The 23,845-nt window shown below is 44.7% G+C and overlaps 1 protein-coding gene across 1 annotated transcript in view; it reads left to right on the plus strand.

The window, feature by feature from the left end:
- CLRN1 (clarin 1) overlaps window positions 1-23,613 on the plus strand; it is a 38,576-nt gene extending 14,963 nt beyond the window's left edge. The window contains exons 2-3 of the mRNA XM_060099536.1: window positions 8,970-9,149; window positions 23,348-23,613. Of these exons, the coding sequence (XP_059955519.1) occupies window positions 8,970-9,149; window positions 23,348-23,613 (446 nt within the window). The remainder of the gene's footprint in view (window positions 1-8,969; window positions 9,150-23,347) is intronic.
- The last annotated feature ends 232 nt before the right edge of the window (window positions 23,614-23,845 follow it).

Consider the following 23,845-nt stretch of genomic DNA (forward strand, 5'->3'; position numbering starts at 1 on the left):
CAACCACTGCGCCACCAGGGAAGCCCCCAATTCACTTTTAAAAGATTCCACTGGCTACTGGGTTGAGAGCAGACTGCAGGATGGAAGGGTGGAAACAGGGAGACCAGTTAGGAAGCCCTTGCAGTCCTCCAAGTGAGAGATGGTGGTGGTTTAGACCAGGTGGAGCAGTGAAGACAGGGAGATGTGGTCAGGCTCTGAAGGTGGTGCCAGGAGGTTTTCCTGATGGATTAAACATGAAATGTGAGAGTTAGAGAAGCATCAAGGATGAGGCCAAGGAAGAACTGGACTGCCAGCAACCGAAGGCTTGCTAAAGGAAGAAGGCTAAGGGAAGCAAGGGTGAGAAGAGGAGATTATGAGTTCAGTTTGGGACACATTGAGATGCCTATTCAATATCCCAGTCCAGATGTTCAGTAGGTAATTGGAGGACATGCAAGGGTGGAATTCAGGGAGAAGTCTGGGCTGGAAACATCTGCTTGAGAGTACTTCCAGTTAAAGCCCTGATACTGCATAGAGCACCAGGGGAGTACGGGAAGAGGGTGAAGAGGTCAAGGAATGAGTTGTCCCCTGGATGGCTCAGGAGATGAGGTGAACCAACAAAGTAGTTCAAGATGGTAGCCAGGGAGGTAGCAAACCCAGGAGAGTGCAGTTTCTGCAAGCCAGGGGGAAGAAAGCATTTCCAGGAGGAGGGAATGAGCCGCTGTGTCAAACGTAGACCAGGTAAGATGAGGAGCAAGATGGACCGTTGGGTTTGGCAGCTGGAAGCTCTTTGGTGCCCTGGGAAATGTAGCATTAGTGCGATGGGTTCTAGAGAGAAAGTGGAGAGAGGAATGAGATGCTGAGAGTGTAGGCAACTCCCTGAGAGCTTTTGCTTTAAGGGAAACGGAGAAAGAGGGTAATAGCTGGAGAAGGACTTAAGTGAGATTTTTTGTTTTAAGATGAGAAAATGATAGCATGTTTGTGTGATGATGGAAATGACCTAACAGACGGGGAAAATTGATGCTGTGGCAGAAAGAGGAGAGAATTCCTCAGCAGTGTCTTTGAGGAAGTGGGAAGGGGTGGATTGTGGTGGAATTGGCCTTAGGGGCGCACCACAGCAGACCTCTACGGAACACCTACCAGGCGCTAGGTTCTCCATACGCTGATGTCATTGAATCCTCACAGATGTGAGAGAAAGGTGGGATTAGTCTTATTTTTCAGATAAGGAAATCAAGGTTTAGGGAGTTCAGAGAGTTAGAAAAGAAGCTGAAACATGAACTTCCTTTGTCAAATTTCAAATGCCTGGTCATTTCCCAGGCTGCCCATGGAACACTCTCATTTTACAGAGAGAAAGAGGGACCAATTAGCCTGCTCAGGGTCCCAGAGTGGACCAGAACCTGGGCGCCTGACTCTTGGCCCAGTGATCCTTTTCTTCTCTCTAACTAAGCTCTTCTTTCCTCCATGCCAAATGGTCACGTTTGCTGAGGTTATCGTTCCCGTCTGGAGGGCCCTGCTCATTCTAGACCTTGTTCCTCCTGCTTTTTTTTTTGTTTTCAGTAAGGCTTATAGAGGTATAACTACATACAATACACCTCATCCTTTTTAGGTGTACAGGTCTATGAATTTTGACTGATGCATAGAGGCATGTAAATACCACCACAATCAAGATATAGAACACTTCAATTACCCCCCAAATATCCCTGGTGCCCCTTTGTGGTCAATATCCTCCCCTACCCTCCACCCCTGGGCAACCACTGATCTGTTTTCTGTCCTTATCATTTTGCTTTTTCCAGAACATCACATATATGGAATCATACGATACGCAGCCTTTTGAATTCACTTACTTTCAGTTAGCATAATGCATTTCAGTACACCCATCCTATTGTATGCACCCACAGTCTGTTCCTTTGTATTACTAAGTAGTATTTTGTTTTATGGACAGGTCACAGCTTGTTTGTCCATTCACCAGTTGATGAATATTTAAGATGTGTTTCAATTTTTAGCAAATATGAATAAAGCCACTGTAAACATTTACATACAGATTTGTGAGTGGACATATGTTTTTAATGCTGTTAGGCAAATATCTAGGAGTGGGATTGCTGGGTCATATGTTAAGTCTATGGTCAGCTTTTTAAGTACTGAAACAATTGGATATCCATATGCAAAAAAAAAATTTAACCTTGGCCATATACAAAAAATAACTCAAAATGGATCATAGACTTAAATGTAAACCTAAAGCCAAAAAATGTCTAGAAGAAAAACATACAGGAAATTATTTGTGACCTTGCATTAGGGAAAGACTTCTTAGATTTGACCTCTAAACGTGATACATAAAAGAAAAAAACTCGGGCTTCCTTGGTGGTGCAGTGGTTGAGAGTCCGCCTGCCGATGCAGGGGACACGGGTTCGTGCCCCGGTCCGGGAGGATCCCACATGCCCCGGAGTGGCTAGGCCCGTGAGCTATGGCTGCTGAGCCTGCGCATCCGGAGCCTGTGCTCCGCAATGGGAGAGGCCACAACAGTGAGAGGCCCGCGTACCGCAAAAAAAAAAAAAAAAAAAAGAAAAGAAAAAAACTCATAAATTGGAATTCAGAAAAATAAGGACTGCTCTTCAAAAGATACTGATAAGAGAATGAAAAGACAAGTCACAAACTCAGAGAAAATATTTGTGAATTACTTATCTGATAAAGGGCTTGTATCCAGCATGCATAAACAATTCTCAAAACTCAATAATACTAGTAATAAACAATTCAATAAAAAATGCACAGAAGGGCTTCCCTGGTGGCGCAGTGGTTGAGAGTCCGCCTGCCGATGCAGGGGACACAGGTTCGTGCCCCGGTCTGGGAAGATCCCACATACTGCGGAGCGGCTGGGCCCATGAGCCATGGCCGCTGAGCCTACGCATCCGGAGTCTGTGCTCCGCAACGGGAGAGGCCGCAACAGAGAGAGGCCTGCGTACCGCAAAAAAAAAAAAAAAAAAAAAAAAAAAAAAAAAAATGCACAGAAGATATGAACAGACACTTCAACAAAAAAGATATATGGAAGGCAAGTAAACTCACAGAAGGATGCTCAACATCATTAGTCATTTGGCAAATGCAAATTAGAGCTACAAGATAAACTACACTTCTATTAAATGACTACAATTTTTAAAAACCTGCCAAGTGCCAGTAAGAATGCAGAACGACTGGGACCCTCATGCATTGCAGGTGGGAAGGTGAAATGGTACAGCCACTGTGGGAAACACTTGGCAGTTTCTTATAAAGTCACATATGTAGGAGCTGGGGGTGGAGGACAGCTTGACTACAAAGGGAGAACAGGAAGTTTTGGGAAATGTGGAATAGTTCCATAACCTGATTGTGGTGGTGGTCACAGGATCATAAGCATTTGTCAAAACTCACAGAACTGTACGCTAAAAAGAGAATTTTTTACTGTGTTAATTTTACTTTGGTCTTAACAATAGGGGGAGAAAGTAAAAGCCAAGGCAGCAATGCCACTGTGTGACTTTACATAAATTACTCAACTTCTCTGTGCTTTTTTTTTTAACCTGTACATGGAGGATAAAATAGTACTTTCCTTATATTGTTGTAAGAATTAAGTGTGTTGATTTATGCAATATTCCTAAAGCACATGGTACATAGTGAGTGCCATATAATTAGTGGCTGTTATTTTTATTCGTATTATTATTACTCACATATTTCTCTTTGAGGAAGTCTGGTAATGAAATAATGAAGAGAAAAGAAGGGTAATTAGGGGTTTGGGGTGGTTGAAGGATAAGGAGACCTAGACACATGGGCTCATAGACAGAATGGAGGAAATCAGTGATAAGGGAATGAAAGAGAGAGAGAGTAATGCTGAACCCACAGACCAAGCCTGTGCTGCTAACGCGGCATTGGCTGCCCGTCTTCATAAATAACTTCCTTCCCCTTGTCAACAGCTAATCAAGTAATTTCTCAAGGCCAGAAGCAACGCTGGATTAATGACAGCCCCTCCACAGATCAAAATGTTCAAATCCTTTTTCTGTGTTGTAATCCTACCCCTCAAAGAATGGAAAGGACCGAACAAATCTACCTCCTAGAGACACAATATCCAATATCATTAAAGTGACACCTCCCAATATTTATTTGAATGGTCTGCTCTCATCTTCCGCAAAGGAAAACTCCTATTAGTGTTGGCTGGAAAATGGAGGGTTGTTCTCAGAGTTCTGATTGGTCATTACAGACTCAGGGAATTTTCATCAAACAAAGAAACCTGATAAAATGTAAGCATAACATGCAGGGATTAGTGTACTCCTGGGTGACTTTCTCACAAGAGTAGGAATTTTAAGAGACTTCATAAGAATTAATATGCTCCACATGAAATTTATTTTAGCTTCTGGCTTTTCTTTCCAGGAGGCAAATCAGTGCAATTTCTTCTGCCTTTGTTTCAATTTGGTAACAAACCTCAATTTTCAGACGGGCTTCACCTAGCTGCCCCATCAGACACAAAGAGGTGGCTACATTTTCTACAAGTGGGGAGATGGAAGGAAGCAAGGTTTTTGATAACTGCTAGTCAAAACCAAGTCAACAGCTAACCAAGTGTAAGAATAACAGGTTGGATTGATGGAACTATCTCAACAGTTGGAATCTCTGGAGGGCTGGTGATCATAGACCGGCTGCTTCACTCTGTACCCCCAGAGCACAGGGCAGCGTGGACCAGTACAATCACTGACAGTCGAGGCTCAGCCCCTGTGCACTTCCACACCCCGCACCCTGCACCCTCTTCCAAACAAAGCAGAGGCATTTTCTTATTTTATCTTTATCTGTCCATCCAGCCAGCCAGCCATCTATCCATCCATCCAATTTCTAACTGATAAAGACTTTTCAAAACACGATACCTTTAACATAACCAACAAAATCAATAATAGTTATGTAATATCATCTAAAACTCAGTCCATGTTCAATTGTCCTTGGTTATCTGAAAATGTCTTTCATAAAGTTTTGTTCAGATCCCAAATAATACCTATACGTTGCATTTGGTTAGTACATCTCCTAAGTATCTTTTAATCTAGAACAGATGTGGGAATTTTTGTCTTCATTTATCCTTTTAATTGCTTTTTTAAAGTATTCATGTATTTATTGAATAGATAATGCTTGCAGAGTGGTAAAAAAATTTTTTCCAAACTGTACTAAAAAGTACATAATGAAATATCCCTCAGTCTCCTCCCCCAGAGGCCGTGTTACCAGTTTCATGTGTAATCCTCTAAAAATAGTCTCTACCTAGACAAGCATGCCTGTCCCCAGGCTGTAGCCTGGTAGATAAGAGTGAGGACATGAGTTCAAGTCTGTACTCTGCCACTTACTAAGTAAAAATCTTGGGCACATCGTCTCTGAGCCCCAGTTTTTTCCTCTGGTAAATAGAACTAATAATAGTACCTACCTCATGGTATTGCTGAGAGAATTAAATCAGATAAGTTAAGTACCTAAATAACTACTTGTTATTATATACATTCTCCTTTGGCTTTTTCCCAAATGATAGAATGAGGCACTTTTCTCTGTTTGGTGTGTTTTTTTCATCTAACATCGCATTTTTGATGATAATTCCACACCTGTTCTTAAAGATTTGCTTTATTGTTTGAAATCATTGACTTAATTCTGTTGTATGGATGCCATACTGATAGACATGTAAGTTATTTCCAACCTTTTGTTTTTACCAAAAAAATGCTGCCATGAATATCCTTGTACTATTTTATTGGATTCATATGCAAAATATCCATAGGATAAACTCCTGGAAGTAAAATTGCTGAGCTAAAGGATATGTGCATTTTCATTCTTTATAGGCAGTGCTCAGCTGCCCCAAAGGAAACTGTACCAATTTACACTCCCAAGAAAACGCACAAGGGTCTCCATTTCCCTACACCTTAGCTCACACAGGATATTACTAAATGTTTTCATCTTTGTAAATATGATTTGTGGAAAATGGTATCTCATAGATTTAGTGTGCATTTCTCTTATGGGAAGGTAAAAGAAATATAGCGCAAGTAAACCTCAGTAGTCAAATGACCTGCCCATGACTTCTGAGCAAGGACCCTGAGTGAGCGCCGGCAGGGCACAAACAAATGACCTTGTCTGTACTCATGAAGAGGATGTTCCCTATCTGATAGCACTAAGCATGTTTTATGCATGTCTGGATGTAGTTAGTTATATCTAGCAGTGGTGAAGGGTTTGTTCTGAACCCTTCAACCGGGTTGCAACTCCTTCACCTGGGTGCTTTCTGACACGTGGTCAGGAGCACAGCACTGTGGCCTTAGGACATGTATTTGCACAGCTGACCACTTCCTCCTTGAAACATTTTCTTCCCTTGGCCTCCTGCTGTCCAATCCATGGATTTGCTCCTAACTCACAAGCTCTCTTTCTCTCCTGGGCCCTTCTCTCCTCCAGCTACAGCTTCTCCACAGGTGATAGCCACTCCCCTGGCTTTAAATACGAGCTCCAGAACCAGGGTGAGGCCACAGAGGCACCTAGGTCATAAAAGTTAAGGAGACATTTACTCTTGGGCTTGTGCAAGGGCAGGCTTGGCCCCAGAGCGTGATTGTCTCCTTAAGTTTCCCTATTTGCCCTAGGTCCCTTGCTTTCCTCACCCTAGTTTCACCTCCTTAAATACCTCCACCCTCTCCCTGGACCTGCAGACAAATCCTATTTGTCCTCTCTACTTGGATATCCCAAACACAGCTCAAACTTAAAATATCTAAAACAGAACTCTTGCATCACTTCCCCCTCCCCTGGCCAAACCTGTTCCTTCTACTTATCTGTCTCAATAGCATCACCATTTATTCAGTTACTCTAGGAGTTATCCTTGATTTCTTTCTTTCAACAAGTTCTATCTTCCATCTCCACATCTGACAAGCTCTCACCACCTCTACACCTTAGGCCAGGCCTCCATCTCTTATCACTGTAAATACCCGCCACCTCCCCACACCCACCCCCAGCATCCCAGCTTCTACCCTCCCCCCCTCCCCTCCCCTCCCCCTCCCCCTCCCTTCCCCTCCCCTTCCCCTCCCCTTCCCCTCCCCCTTCCCTCCCCCCTCCCCCGTGTACTCATTACTCAGCAGCCAGAGCAATCTTTTCACATCATGAAGTAGATTAGGTCACTCTCCTACTTAAAACCCTCTAGTGGGAAAGAAGAGATATGGGAACATATGTATATGTATAACTGATTCACTTTGTTATAAAGCAGAAACTAACACACCATTGTAAAGCAAGTATACTCCAATAAAGATGTTAAAAAAAAAAAAACCTTCTAGTGGCTTCCAAATGAATTTAGCCTAAAGGCAGACCACCCCACCCCTGCCACCATGGTCAACAGACCAGGATCTAGTAGGTGCCAAGAATCTGATCCCAGCCTATAGCAACCCACTTCTTCCTCCGCCTCATTCGCCAGGAACCGTGGCCCACACCGGCACACTGCGGCCTCAGCTGTGTTCCTCTTCCCTGCAACGCTCTACCCCAGATCTTTATACAGGCACTTCCTTCTCAACATTCAGGTGTCAGCTCAGGCGTCACCTTCCTAACCACCCCCATCCACTCACCCAGTCACTCAAAATCCCATCACCCTGTCTTCTTTCTCCACAGCATTATCACAATCTGAAAGTGTCTTGTTATCAGTATGTAACAGCGGCTCAAAACTCAGGGGCTTGAAACAGAAATTTACCAGTTCAGCTGGGCAGTTCTTGATTGGGACTTTCCCTGGTGCAGTTAAACAGCAGCTGGGGTTGGAGTCATCTGGAGGCTTTTCTGGGCTGGATGTCTAAGGTTCTTCCCTCCCTTGTCTGGTGCCCCAGTGCTCCTCCGGGTGGCCTCCTTTTCCAGCAGAGAACTGGACTTCCTGCATGCCAGCTCAAGTCTCCAAGAGAAAAGAAGTGGAAATGGTTGGTCCTCTTATAAGCCAGGCCTGAAAGTGGCACAATGTATTTCTGCTGCCACATTCAAATGGTCAAAGCAGTCATAAGCCAGCCCAGGTTCAAGGGGATTGAGGAATAAATTCTACCTCTTAAAGCAGAAGTGACATATATGTAAAAGGAGGAAGGGAATTGATGGTGGCCTTCTTTGGCAATCAACTATCACATTCATTTGTTTACCTATTGTCTATCAACTCCCATTAGGTTATAAACTCCATAGGACAACAGGGACCTTGTCTATCTTATTTTATGGCTCTATTTCCAGCGCCTAGAACAATGTCTGGCAGACAACAGATGCTCAACAAATAAAGTTTGGGAAACTAAAATGGACTAAACTAAACTTCTCCAGTTTGGTTTTTCCAGATTCACTGATGCTAAGCATGCTGATGAGTCACCAGATAAGAGAAATCCTACATTTATAAAGTATTTCATTTCCTCTGCAAACAAGAAAAACTTGCCCTGAACACAAAATCTAGAAATAGATCTGGCATGTTTTCTAAATGGAAAATATTTCTTGTATCACCAGAAATTATTTTCCCACAGCTTGCGCTACATCAAAATATTGAAGTTGACTGAAAATACCCCATTCTTTAATCTTGGTGTGGACAAGAAACAATTTTTGGTTTTGTAGCAAAGGAAATATAGAAACCTCCTGATGTTTGAACTCCCCCAGTTCTGAAAATGTCATTACAAGTTAAGATAGACTTTTTTTTTTAAAGACTAATGAGAAATGTCATTAAAAGTTTGGTCATCAAAATGTATAGATTTTGATTATAAAGCCAGCACTTGTTTATTTAGGTAATTACATATGACCGAGGGCAAAAAAAAAAAAAAAAATTCCCTCAAATCTCCCCCTTTGCTAGTTTTTACTGGTGAGTTCTATAAAATAATCTCATGTTTAAACCTTTTTGTAAATCCCTTGTAAATTAGTAAGTGAGAATGTAATCACCTGAAGGATTTTAGTGATTTTTGAAGTTAAAAAAAAGAGGGATTTAATTTTTTTAAATTACACTTGCAGATGACCTCTGTTGAAATTTCCTCTAATCTTTGTTTTATCTTCAGTTTTCCCAGATTTGCTCAAAGCCATCCCAGTGAGTATCCACGTCAACGTCATTCTTTTCTCCACGATCCTTATCGTTTTAACCCTGGTGGGGACAGCCTTCTTCATGTACAATGCTTTCGGCAAGCCCTTTGAAACTCTGCATGGTCCACTGGGGTTGTATCTCTTGAGCTTCATTTCCGGTGAGTACAGAATTCTATCTCTGAAGACAAATGTGCTTTTCAATGTGCAAAAGACAGAGCTACCCAAATGTAAAGTGACAGTACATATACGTGGATGTTCACAGTGGCACTATCTGTGAGAGGAAAAAGTGGAGACAACTATAATTATCCAACAACAGGGAATTCAAGAAATTCATTATGGTGATCTATTTGACTAGATGGCATTGAACTATATTTTTGAAGAAGATGTAATCAAAAGGACAAGTGCTTGTATCAAAAAGTTAAGTGAAAAAAGCCATATGTAAGATTTTATAAACATGAACCTAATTTGATTTTATATATAAATAAAGAGAGGGCTTCACTGGTGGCGCAGGGGTTGGGAGTCCGCCTGCCGATGCAGAGGACACGGGTTCGTGTCCCGGTGCGGGAGGGTCCCGCGTGCCGTGGAGCAGCTGGGTCCGTGGGCCATGGCCGCTGGGCCTGCGCGTCCGGAGCCTGTGCTCCGCGGCGGGAGAGGCCACAACAGTGAGAGGCCCGCGTACCGCAAAAAAAATAATAAATAAAATAAATAAATAAATAAAGAGAATATATACATATATTGTATATAGACTCTCCTCCATATATATAGCCTCCATATATATACATAAATACATTATATATATATACACACACATAGAGAGAAAGAGAGTGTATTCTGTTGGTAATAGTTATCTCTGAGCAGTAAAATTATGGGTGATTTTCATTTTTTCTCATGCTTTCTACTATTTCCAAATATTCAGTAATATGCTTTTATTTATTCATAATCAGAAGAATAAATAAAAGCCATCAAAAAAGAGTAAAGAGCCAGTGTTCCACCCACACATGAGTTGCCATATTCAGGCCTATAGGGTCTTTGTGTAGCCTAAGTAGGTGTATCTGGGCAAGGAGAAAACTCTAAACCCAAAAATTAGTTCATTAATAAACATGTCCTACTCAATAACTAGGGCTGATGGGAAACAATATAAAACCCAGTCAGTGCCACAGGGTGCTTAGGATATATTTACAAGAAAGAGAAAGAGATGAGAAAATCAAAGTGTCTACATAACTCATATGCACCATCCTTCAGGGAGATCTCTGATTTCACCCCACTCCAAACTTGCAAAAAAGACTCAATGCTTTGTCGTATCCCCAGGAAGCAGGTAATTGTATTAGTGATTTCATGGAGAGATGAGAGAGAATACATCTCACACCAGCAAACAGTGTATTGAAGATCCATATCAGACTCTTCCTTCTCTGCAGCTGCCCTTTGGCTGCTAGCCCCCAGGCCACCAGCCCCCTTCCCTCTCTTGACACCACTCCCTTCTCCCTGCACAATTCAACTCCAGCCACAAACTCACACAGCTCCCTCTCTATCAAACAAAGCCTTGTAGTTAACGGGTGCTCCCTTGTCTTAGAAAGCAGTATATGAGCCTCTATTCATGATCACTTGAGCACCCTTTGTTACCAACCTGGGTTATTGGGCTCCTTAATCAATAGAAACTGGAAAAATGCAGAATTCAGGCAAGGCTTTACTGGGACTTGTGCTGAAGCACAAGGGAGTAAGACCAAGTAACAGGTGCCCTAGCTTGCTCGCTGAGGTGGGGGGAGCCGGTTCCTTAAATGGGGTGAGGGTGGGAGCAGATCGGTGGGTCAGGCTGGAGGGGTGACAGGTGGTCTGCTCACCCCCTTGGTGGTGCTGTGTGCAGGGATCCTGCACAGTACCCCGCTTTTGCTCCCCGCAACTCAGAAGTGGCAGTTGTGCTTTGACCTTTTTGTATCTTATTGTTCATAATTTGCCCCACGTGCGCATGTGTGCAGTGATTTTTAGTCCCTTGTAGTTTCTTTGTATTCTTTTGCTCGAGGAGACATTTGTCCAGGGGCAAGCACTCTGGCAAAGGGTCCCAGGTCTCAGCCTGTCTCAACCTCTTGGGGTCTTACGCCATCCACATCTTGCTATTCAAATAATTTACCCAATCCAAATAGTTCTCTCTCTAGCGGGGTTTCTGCTAATATTTTCTCCATATTTTTCACAAGCAAATAATACAGTTTCAATTGTGCAGAAATGATTACCCTATGACGGCAGTGTCTAAGTCCTTCTCATCTTTGGATCACTAGCGAAAGCATCCAGCATGGGCCTCTGCACACAGTAAACGATTCAATACATATTCACTGACTTGCGAAAGCAAGTCCCGAAGGAGATGTTAAGCCGGTCACTTCAACAGCACAGGTTAGAGGAATCAGAATGCGAATGGGATGGAATTAGCAGAGTAGACCTGCAGAGGCGGTGGGACAAGATCCAGAGAGAATCAGAAACTCTCGAGTAGGGCCCAGCCATCTGTGTTTTACCAAGCCCTCCAGGTGATTCTGATGCAAGTTCAGGTTTGAGAACCAGGGCTATAGGGAGTTGATTAAATAGATGTTGGAGGACTGAAAAACAAGGAGACGCTGAGGCAACTCAGAGATGGCAATGTCACAAAGCAGTGGCCAGCCCTTTGGGAACTCCTCAGCTGAGGCCCAGAGAAGTGCTACCCCGTGGCAAGGCCAGCCAGACCTTCCTCCCCTGCCCTGGTATCCTCCCTGTTGGTAGGACTGGGGCAGGTGACAAGGCAGACCCAGAGTGGGGGCAGTCTGCACCCAGCACCACAAAGCACAGAAAAGAAGAGCTGCTTTGATGCCAAGACACAGCAGCTTATTAAGTGGCACAGCCATCTCACACTCTGGCTTCTGCATGAAACTGAGAACAGCCCATTTGCAAGACAAATTATTTGACCGTTCTAACGGACGACCAAACTAACGGTATTTGAAAAGCAGGATGACTTAGAGAATGCAGACTTTAATCCAAGCCCCAGATCTTATCTCGGCTTTTGGCCAAGTCTAGTGCAAAGAAAACCTGAGCACAGAAATATATGCGGGAACACAGACCCTGGACTCACACTGTACTGTATTCATCCTTGAACTTGTTGCAAAAGCAGGTGCTCAGTAAAGGTTTGTGGATGAGGGAAGGAAGAGAGAAGGAGAAAGGAAAGAAGGAGCCAGCTCCAGATCTGCGTCTTACAGAGGATAAAGGCCTAGTGTTTCCAGATTATCTGTTTTTTTAAAAAACAGATAAAATTCTTTTTTTTTTTTTTTTTTTTTGCGGTACACGGGCCTCTCACTGTTGCGGCCTCTCCCGTTGCGGAGCACAGGCTCCGGACGCGCAGAGCCGGAGCACATGGCTCCGGCCATGGCTCACGGGCCCAGCTGCTCTGCGGCATGTGGGATCTTCCCGGACCGGGGCACGAACCCGTGTCCCCTGAATCGGCAGGCGGACTCAACCACTGCGCCACCAGGGATGCCCTAAAATTCTTATTTTTAAAATAAGAATTCTTATTTTTAAAAACCAGAATTTTCAACTATTTTTTAAAAACTGTGCCTGACAACGAAACATGTTTGAAGGTCAGATGGACTGATAGTTTGCGACCTCTAGAGGTAACAGGTCACTCTTGAATCACAGACTAAGTACTTCATTCCCTTTGATCTACATATAGTACCCGTAAGCCCCTGGAGGCTTGGAAAAGTTTATTGAAAGTTGTAATATTCACAGAGACCCCAGCTTTAAACCCCACTCGTGGAAAGATGGGGATTTCACGGCCCTTATCACAAACACTCGGAAAGTGAGCCAATGAATCACACACTCAGAGGCCAGAGCCTGTATTGGTGGGGGCGGGGGCAGGGGTCCCTTAATGCCCGCGGGAGTCACACTTCACTAGAGACCTCCTTCCCCTGGGGCAGCTCTCTTCTGCTGAGTTTCCTCCCCTGTTTCTCTACCCCGGCGGCCTCCCTCCTAGCCAGCAGAGAAAAACTCCTTCCTCCCTTTCCTTCTTCTCCTCCTACTCAGCCCTGGGTTCCCCAAGATGTCACCTTTCCTTGTGCTGATGTCATGCCAGGGCTCTTTCTTCAGCTGTCTACCTCCCTGCTGGATGGGACCCCCAGGCTTGGCATCCTCCTTGCGGGGAAGAGAAGGGAAAAGAGCTCTTCCTGCTGGTCTGTCTGGGACCTTGCATGCTGCCTAGAGTAACAATGCTGCGGGCATCTCCTTGTGTTCCCTGATGCACTGCAAGCCAGACCTCAGGGGGAGAAAAGGAAAGGGCGCCAACTTCTGGATGAGGTCGGCAAAGGTTTCAGTCACCACAGCCTACTTGTCCTTGTGGCCCAATATCCTGTTGCTCTCCTGGACCAGAAAAGTGCCTTCCACTTCTCATGGCCTTCAGTCTGGCTCACATTCCTCAGCCTTCTTCGTGTAACTTTTCTTCCCACTATCATTGTTCCATGAAACCCACCCAAGTCAGTTAATTTGCTCTTTCTCGTCTTATCAATCATAACCCAGGCCTGAGAAGTCTTTCCCTGAGTTAGGATTTTAGTAATATCTTAATGATCTCCCATGGTTCATTTTGGACAGTGATTCTCTTCCCGGACCATGCATTAGAATCACCAGAAGGAAGTTCCAAAAATACTGATGCTGGGTCCCACATCACAAATTGGAGTCTCTGGGGGTGGAGCCTGGGCACTGGTCTTTTTTTTTTTTTTTTTAAGGTTTCGTAGGTAATTCTAATGTGTGACCAGTGTCAAGAACCAACTGATACAGGTGCACTCATTTCATTTATTCAACAAACGCTGACTGAGTGCCACCACGAGGCAGCCATTATGAGAGGTGTTACCACAACCCATCAGGCACACAGTCCTGCCTTCGTGGAGCCTAAAATCTAGTGGGAGAGTCAACAGAAGTTTACATAGGGAATTAAAGATCACAATAAGGGTGATGAACAGGCTGTCATGATAGAGAATGAAGGGAAGGGAAGACCGGGTCTTGTTATGGTGGTCGGCAAAGGCTACTCCAGGTAGCTGAGTTCTAAAGATACAGAAAAGCTAAGGATCCTCAGAGAACTTCCCAAGGAGAGGAAAAAACACACATGAGGATGCTAGGGAAAGAGGCCAGCTTGTTGTAGGCACTGAAAGAAGGCCCATGTGGCTAGAGAACAGGCAGTGAGGGGAAAATGGCCCCCCAAAAAAAAATTAGGTCAGTTGGTGTCAGTTAATGTCAGACCTCAAAAGCCACGGCAAGCCTTTCAGAATGGATTCTGATTGCAGTGAGACACTTCTGAAGGTCCTTAAGAAGCTGTCTGATAGCTGATTTACCTTTTAATTTTTTATAAATTTATTTATTTTATTTTTGGCTGCATTGGGTCTTAGTTGCTGCGTGCGGGCTTTCTCTAGTTGAGGCGAGCAGGGTCTACTCTTCGTTGTGGTGCACAGGCTTCTCATTGCTGTGGCTTCTTTTGTGGAGCACGGGCTCTAGGCACTTGGGCTTCAGTAGTTGTGGTACATGGGCTCAGTAGTTGTGGCACATGGGCTTCGTTGCTCCCTGGCATGTGGGATCTTCCCGGAGCAGGGCTTGAACCCATGTCCCCTGCATTGGCAGGCGGATTCTCAACCGCTGCACCACCAGGGAAGTCCAACTGATTTCCCTTTTAAGAAATGTCTGGTGAAAGACTAGGCTATTGCATTGGAGATGGAGAGAGATGAATGTATTCTAAAAACATTTTGAAAGTAGATCCAAAATGTTTTGTAGGTAGCTTAAGCAATTAGTAGACAGTGGTGGCATTAACCCAGCTGAATAAGACAGGGGAGGAACAGGCTTAGAGTTTAGGGCAAAAAAGAAGTGGGGAGAGGAGCTTAGCATTAGAAATCAAGTGTTCCATTTAGGGCATGTCAAGTTTGAGATCCTATGACATGTTCAAGAGGACATGTCAAGCAGACAGTCAGATATATGAGTCTGGAGCTCAGAGAAGAGGTCTAGACAAAAAACATAAATTTAAGAGTTGTCAGGACATAGATATCATTCAAAGCAATGAAAATGGGTGAGATCATCTAGGAGGAGAATGTAGATAGAGAAAAATTGGCCTAGGACCAATCTCTGAATAACACCATCAGTTAATTTTTGGGTTGAGAAGAAAGAGGAGAAGGAGGCAGCAAAGGACACTGACTAGGTGTGTCTGGAGAGGAAGAAGGAAAATCAGGAGACGTGGTGTCCCAGAGGCTACAAGAGGGGGACGTTTCAAGAGTACAGGCCAACAATAGAAAACAAACTTATGGTCACCAAAGGGGGAAGCGGGTGGGGAAGGGATAAATTAGGAGTCTGGGATTAGCAGATACTGACAACTAGATATAAAACAGATAAACAGCAAGGCCTACTGTAGAGCACAGGGAACCATAGTCAGTATCCTGTGATAAACCATAATGGAAAAGAATATGAAAAAGGATATATGTACATACATACACGCATATATATATGAATAACTGAATCACTTTGCTGTACACCAGACACTAACACGACATTGTAAATCAACTACACTCCAATTAAAAGTTAAAAAAAAAAGTACAGATCAACAGTGAAGTATGGGAAAGGGAGGCCACCTGCGAGACTCAATGAGAGGTGGGGAAGGGTGTCAGGGGAAGGCAGAATGGGGAAAACAGGGTGAAAAACACTTTCCTCAAGGTTTATAACACAGTAGGAGAGAGAGAGGCACTCAAATTAAGGAGGTAGAGAAAGAGCAGGTGCCCAAATAGGAGGAGCTGAGTACAGCAGCAACTAGACCCATAGTTTCACACTGGAGCACTGATATACGCCTTTTATACATTCCATTCGAGAAGGTTCCCAATTGATGATAGAGAGTCTAACCCACATACGCGTGTAAGAGAGCAGGTTACCTGGAAGACTTGCCATGGATCCTTAGTGGAACATCCTAGACCGTTCAGGGAATATTCCCTGAGGATGCTATGAAATGTATTGGTTCAGGCCTTTTAGAGGTGATGAAAACCACTGAAATGTGGACTTATTGCAGCGTGTACTTATTATGCCTTCTCTTACATGTAGCATCATGTTTGAGTTACACCAAGCAAGGCTAACAAAGAAAATAACTGCCTTTCTTTAAAAAGGGGACACTCCTAATGTGGACATAATTAATTACGAAAATTACAGCCGTGGCATGGAACATAAATAAGCTCAGTCATATGTAAAACAAGAAGACAGGAAAATAAAGAGCAGTACAGAAATAGAAGGATGCTTAACGTTATATATCAGTTTCAGTATTAATAATATCCCAGCCTCTGTAATAAGTCTAGGGCATATTAATCTGCAACGGTTAGTGAAAAACCATCTGCAACTTAGTTCCACTTCAGTCCTTATGGAGGAGCTGTTGTTCAGAGTCTGAGAAAGATCCAGGGACACCTGGGCATTAAAGCCACAGAGCCGGAGGAAGGATAGGATTGGTGGTAGGAAAAGTCAGCCACAAAAAGACTAGTTTCTCAGCATAAACTTTGGAAGGAGGCCACAGAAGGAAGAGAAGTAATAGTAGCCAGCCCATGATGGTCAACGGACAAGGAATTTTGTCTTGAGATACAGGGCAGCATCTAAAGGTACAGAACCGTAGTGACGGGATTGCATTCAGGTCATTCACGGCAAGGACGCAACAGAAGGACTGTTTAACTCACTTTGCACAGGGCCCGGCCGTGCAGGACCTGGTGCAAGGAGATGCTCGATCTTGTCCTGTCACAACTGCAAAGAGACTCCTGCCCTGTTCAGAACATGCACACGTGTCTCCCCTCTGTTTCATTTAGAGTCACAACCCAAGTCCTTGCTACGACCGCCAAAGCAGCATTTGCTGTGCCCACCCTAGAAACCCGCACACATGCCTCACCTCTTACTCCCCTCTGCCTGGTTCTCTTCTTCTCTCTGCTCAAATCCCCCGGTTCCCTTTGCACTCGCTGTTCCCTCAGCTTGAAATGCTCTTCCCCTCAAATACCTACCTTCTCACCCCCTGACTTCTTCAAGAGGCACTAAAGTGTCAGCTTCTCTCTGAGGCCTCCCCAGGCCATCCCTCTTCCCTGCTTTAGTTTATTCTCCTTAGTACACATCACACTCTGATAAACTACAGAATGGAATTACTTATTTTGTTATAGCCTCTCTCTCCACTGTCTCTACCACTGGGAGCTCCATGAAGATAGGGATTTTTGTCTGCTTTATTCAGCGCTGTATCCCCAGGGCCCAGAATAGTTCAGTCAGCAACCAATAAGTATTTGTTGGTAACTGAATAAAACAGAAGCAGCTCTACATGTTTTCTAGCAACACATGACAATCTCCTTTTCTGAAAATCAGTTCAAATGAGAAAAAGATCTTTGCATGAATTACTCTTCTCACTAACATGACATTTGTAAAACTTAAGTTAGATATGGGCTCTTCAACTCTCCATTACAGAAGACATTATATCACAGGAGAAGGGGAAAAGCTGAACCCAACTGGTGTTATAACTTCCTCCACACCTGCTCTTTGGAAATACGTGACCAAATTCCTCTCCATCATGACCTCAAAATCTACTCTTCGGTATTAGCTTGCTTTACTAGTCTAGATGGTAGCCATCGGTCTCTAAAGCAGTTTGGAACTCGAGCAGCCTCCATTTGGGGAAGAAATCATGGCTGGAGACCTCACCAATAATAACTGACTTTCTAGTGAGATTACATAATTTCACAGAAAATTAGCACTTACACCTGAAACGTTGTGGCTTTTTCAACCCCATGTATCATCTCTCAAGACCCCTTAAAGAAGGAAATTTTCAACTTATCATTCTGTAGAGGAAATGGAATGCCTCTCACAGTTGTCATGGTAGGGGAGAAAAAGTTTTCACTCTTCCCTTCCACGTTCTTTGGCGGCCTCATAATTAAACTGACATAAGACAGGTTAACAGGAGAAGAACAAATTTAGTTTCATACGTACAGGAGCTCATAAAATATGAGACTCAAAGAACTGACCCAAGCAGGCCGCGTTTATACCTTTCAGACAAAGAAACAATAAATTTGTGAAAAATTGACCAAAGTAGTTTGGGCTTGGGGTAGTAAATTAGTGAAGAAGTAGCAAGGTTTGTTTACACAGCCATCTCGGCCCCGAATTCCCTATCTCTGGTGATAAGGATGCCTTCTACCCTCCAGGTGCAGGGAGGGTACGCTTCACATGGGAAACTTATTTCCTGATTTCAGGGAGACAGAGGAAGGTCAGAGGGTCCTTCTTGCACTAGTTGTTTCTTAAGTAACTTTAATTCAAAATAATCAGTCTGTTGAAGTGGTATATTTGGGAGTGGCAAATCCTGCTTCCCCTCATCATCTCTAAGAGAGTTTAAAGATGACATGTTAGGGCTTCCCTGGTGGCGCAGTGGTTGAGAGTCCGCCTGCCGATGCAGGGGGCACGGGTTCATGCCCCGGTCCGAGAGGATCCCACATGCCGCAGAGCGGCTGGGCCCGTGAGCCATGGCCGCTGAGCCTGCGCGTCCGGAGCCTGTGCTCCGCAACGGGAGAGGCCACAACAGTGAGAGGCCCGTGTACCACAAAAAAAAAAAAAAAAAAAAATGACATGTTAGCTTTCTGGAAATCTTGGCCATTACTTTAAATGGAATAGAAATTCTAATTTACTATTTCCCAGATGCAATCTTAGTGATAACAGGAGAAAAGTTTCAGAGGTTTTTTTCACCTTTGAGAACACATTTCTACTGAAACCCATGGTACCCTAGACTCCCATGGACCCTGGCAGGATCTTCCCACCCATAAAGTATAGTCACTCTCAGGGGTCACCGAGGGATAAAGAAGCAGCTTTCTTGTTGGCTGTGACCTTCATTCCCTATATTGCAAGGGACTGGAGGGGACAGGTGACCGATTCTGTAGTCTCAGCTGCCAGAGGAGAGCCCTGAGTGTGTAGTGTCTACTACATGACACATGTTTGTTAATTGACTGATAATTCATGGTGTGACAGCCCTATAACTCAGCTCTCCTATTCAGTCAGAAATTAACTCAGTAATCAAAGTCATTAAAAGGAGAAGGGAAAAAAAAAAAAAAAAACACTACGGTACCAGCCAGATGGTGGGGAAATCAAACACGTGAAAGGAAAATGGCTCGTCTTTGAGTAAGACACCCGGCAGCCTGGTTATGTTCCAAATTCTAGCTTGAGCAAGGCTCGTCGGGTTTCCCTAAATTTGGTGTACTTTAACCTTTCTTATGAGCTGGAGCAGTGTTGGTCAGATAGATAGACAAGGGGGAAATCTGTCCAAATGACCCCAGCTGAGTTTGGGCTCTTAGGTAACTGGGAGGAAGCATGCAGGCTTGATCCTAACCCTTGGGCAAGAACACAAATGAAAGCCCACATACCACGTGTCTCAACATTTAAAAGTTATAAGCTAATAGACTATTCAGTGAGACATGTTTCTCCTTCACCCTTGACACACGTCTCTCTAGGACCTGGACCTGGAGGCCAGATTCCAATTTAGACTTCTTGAGCCCTGGGAATTCTGCACCTGATGTGATGATGAGAGGAGGGCCGAGCCCTGTCTATTCGTCTCTCTTCCCGTGGCTGGTTCCATCCACACTGTAAAGGGCCTCGAGCATAAGTGTGTGAACACTCCACCGCGTATCCGAGCTCTAACCACGCCCCTCAAACAGCTGTTCCTTGGCCACCCTCAGGCCTGTAGAGCAGAAGCCACAAAATCCACCCCTGTGTAAATGGACCCAGGGAAGATGCTCGTGCCAGCCCAGGAAGTATGCTCAGGGCTGTTTGCGGAGGAAATTCCTGGGTCCCAGGGGTACCATCTGGCATGTGGTCAGGGACTCCAGATGGCCCCATCCCACTGACATCAAGCATTCCTCACCCCATGGGGAGGGGTGTCAACAGGAGCAAGAGGAGGACCCTCTAAATGTGGGACCCATAGCAGGAGCCCCCTTGCTGGAAGCAAAGGGCCAGACCGGAAAACGTGTTGAGCCCTGTTTTCACCACCACTCACATCCCTTACACACCTCTCTTCGTGTCCCCAGCAGCCAGGCCACAAACAGAAACTCTTCCTGGGTATCTTTTGGTCCATAAGCCATAAATAGGTATTGGTGGTCCCACATTTCCTTTAGAGCCAGGGACAGAGAGAGGCAAAAATATCCTAAATTCACACTGAGTTGTTTCCCTCCGCGTGTCCTAGTGTCGCTGAGGGGTTGGCAGAGACTCAGGCTGGGTGTCCATGCTCTGACTCTGAAATGACCAAGTTGACCTCATGGATAACCCCAGACTCCAGAGCAGAATCTCAGACCATCCTCTTAGCGACTACATCGTGTTTGGGAAGCTTGCATGCTTGAAGTATCAGCTTCAGCAAAGGGCTATGGGTCAGATACCCAAGCAACTTTTACTTTAAGAATTTGAAATGCAGTCTCAGTGTGATGCTTTCTCCTTAACAAAGCAGTACCTCTAAAATATTTAACAACTTGAAAAAGGAAACCGAGCTTGAATTTTCCTTTCAAGCACCAGGGAAATACAGTGTTTCGCTTCTGTCTGAAATTCACCATCTCCTCACACAAAGAGGTTCTTATGGTAAAAGCAATGGCATTTTCTCCACAATTTTCAAATAAAAGATAAAGAGAAAACAGCATCTCAGCTTTTTTGTTGGATCTAACAATAAAGGAATAATACAGTATTGCCACGGGAGAGCTCTGGTTTTAAGCTCAGAATACAAAAATAGGCTGACAATTTTTACAAAGGAATATTCTCCAAGGCTGGTGGGAAGTGAAGCTTCAAGAAAATTATATCACTTAATTACTTGGGGATGTATGATGGTGAGGCTCAAGCTGGTGGGAGCCGGTCCCAGGTGAAATTCTCACAGAAGAAATGGAATTTCACCTTTCCTCCTCACCCCCAGCCCAACCCCACCCCCATCTTACCAACCCAAGCCCAGCCTTTGGAAAAGGAATGGGAACATCATATGCATGACAGCACCTCATGTCTGGAGCGTCCTCCCCACACAGCCCAAGCCTCCCTTGGCTAACTTATCCTACAGCTACTTCCAAAGGACCTTCTAGGATGCTGCCCACCTTCTCAGTAATAGCCACCTGCACCTCCCTTACTATGACACCCACTGCGATTGGTTTATAACTGTTTTATCTGAGTTCCCTGCCCGATTATACTCTCTGTTACAGCAGAAACCATCTGCATTTTCTTTAATGTTGAAATCTCCACCACTATCCCCATGCTTGGCCCGTAATAAGTCTAATGGAACACATGAAGGAGTGAATTAATGAATGGGAACTGAAGCCACAATGTTGCTGCTCCCGGGGCATTTGAATTAACTGTAATTGGAGGCAAAAGCACTTACCCCTCCTCAAGGAGTCATAAACCTGATGGGAGAGCCTGTGGAGGAACGGGGCACTATAATATCAGTACGTTCTCTGTGGTGGCCTCTCTGATGGATTCAGGGGGTTTTTTGGCGTGTGGTGGAACGAAGCAAGGGATGATGGTAAAGACTTGCAAGACGAAAAAATACATAAAAACCAGAGGAACAGCTACCAGTTAGTGAGCACTTCTATGTGCCAATTCTAATACCAAGTGTTAATCTTGAATCATCTTTATTGTCCACATTTTATAGGCAAGGAAGTGGAGACTTGGAGGTTAAACTTGACTACTTTCACATAGCTACTGGCGGAATCAGGATTTGAACCCAAATTGGTTTGACCAAAGTCTGAAAGCCATCTCAGCAAGTTTCCTGTTAACTAGCGCCCCGCTGTGATGGCCTAGGATGCAGATGTAGCTGTGGGAGTCCTGGGAGCCCTGGCTCTCCTCGGTGCCCCTGACTCTGCCCCTCTGGCCACCTGCTTCTGCCCCCGTGCCATCCACCCATCTTGGGGGGGGCCTCTCATTCTCCATCCTCACGGGAGAGGGACCATTAGAGTTTCCAGGCACCACTCAACATGACGTGCTCCTGGCCTGCAGAGATCTCATCCAGGCCACAGCCACACCACTTAAGATTAGATTAGTCTACCAATGAGTGATAAATAAGGGGAAAATAATAATAATAATAATAATAATAGGGCTTCCCTGGTGGTGCAGTGGTTAAGAATCTGCCTGCCAATGCAAGGGACACGGGTTCGAGCCCTGGCCCGGGAAGATCCCACAAGCTGAGGAGCAACTCAGCCCGTGCGCCACAACTACTGAGCCTGAGGTCTAGAGCCCGCAAGCCACAACTACTGAGCCCACGTGCCACAACTACTGAAGCCCACGCACCTGGAGCCTGTGCTCCGCAACAAGAGAAGCCACCGCAATGAGAAGCCCACACACCGCAACGAAGAGAAGCCCCCGCTCGCCGCAACTAGAGGAAGCCCGTGCGCAGCAACGGAGACCCAACACAGCCAAAAATTAATTAATTAATTAACTAATTAATTAATAATGGGTTAAAAAAATACATGTTTATTATTCTCTCACACAAAAATCTAGAGGTTAAAGTCCACTGAAGACACTGGTGGCTCCCAGCGTCTGATATCCAAAATTCCTCCTTTCCTGTTTTTCCGTAATACATGGCTTCCATTTCTAAGGCTACCTTGTCCAAAACGTCTGCTGGTGCTCCAGCCATTGCATCCATATTTCAGCTACAGGAAGGAGGACAGGGGAAAGAGAGTGCAGGCCCCTAATACTGCACACTTCAAGGAAACTTTCCGGCCCCTACATCCCAGCCCCCCTCAACCAATGTAGCCCTCATTCAAGTCAGCCACATGCCCAGGTAAAAATCCTGAGTTCTATTACAAACAAGGAGAACAGATACTCTCCGCCTTGACACCTTATCCCTGGCTGCCTTTGCTCAGGGACACGTCTGGGCACCTGTGGCCATGTGGGAGCCCGAGGAGGGGGAGAAGCCATGTAAGCCTTCTGAAGGAAACCCTCAGCCCTTTCACAAGGGGGCTGGATGACTGCTATTTCTTCTGCATGACCTGTGAAGTACAGAGAAATTGTTCTTTTGAAGCCACACCATAGCAGTAGCTGCTTTATAGCCTGATTCCACCACTGTGCTTTTAAGGTGCCCAGCAATCCAGCCTTCTCCTCACGCAAAGTGGAACATCTCCCAGTCTTTGTAAGATCGGCTTGATTCTACCCACAACACCCCCGAAAGTCTTCTCACGCAGAGCCATAATCCAGGCACTACCAGCCATCGGTTGGAGAACCAGGCTCGTGATTACAAGTTTGAAATATATTTTTGCAGAAGAATGCAAATGAGGATGACGGGAAAAGGCTTTCTTTAGTTTGCACACAAACCCTCTTCCCTGTGCCTTACAATCAGGAAATATTTGTCCCAACATGCTGTTTGTTCTTTCTCTTGCAGGCTCCTGCGGCTGTCTTGTCATGATACTGTTTGCCTCTGAAGTGAAAATCCACCATCTCTCAGAAAAAATTGCAAATTATAAAGAAGGGACTTATGCCTACAAAACGCAAAGTGAAAAATACACCACTTCATTCTGGGTGGTTTTCATTTGCTTTTTTGTTCACTTTTTGAATGGGCTTCTAATACGATTTGCTGGATTTCAGTTCCCTTTTGCAAAATCTAAAGACACAGAGACAACGAATGTAGCTGCAGATCTAATGTACTGAAGGGCAAACATGGTTAATTTTGTCCAACCTTTTAGATGCACAAATTAAAGTACCAAACCCTCTGTGGTAATGTTTACAAACTATGTACTAAGGATACAGGCCAGGAGGTAAAGGGAGCAGAAAGAAGGCTTTGGAAGGTTGTTTAACCTGGTGGGAAATGGCTTCGCCTGGGTAGTCAAGACAGTTGACTAGAATGGACAAAGTGTTACTCCATATTCACACCAGAGTGCAA

This window comes from Mesoplodon densirostris, chromosome 5 (genome assembly GCF_025265405.1).
Source record: "Mesoplodon densirostris isolate mMesDen1 chromosome 5, mMesDen1 primary haplotype, whole genome shotgun sequence".
In the NCBI taxonomy this organism is placed as follows: Eukaryota; Metazoa; Chordata; class Mammalia; order Artiodactyla; family Ziphiidae; genus Mesoplodon; species Mesoplodon densirostris.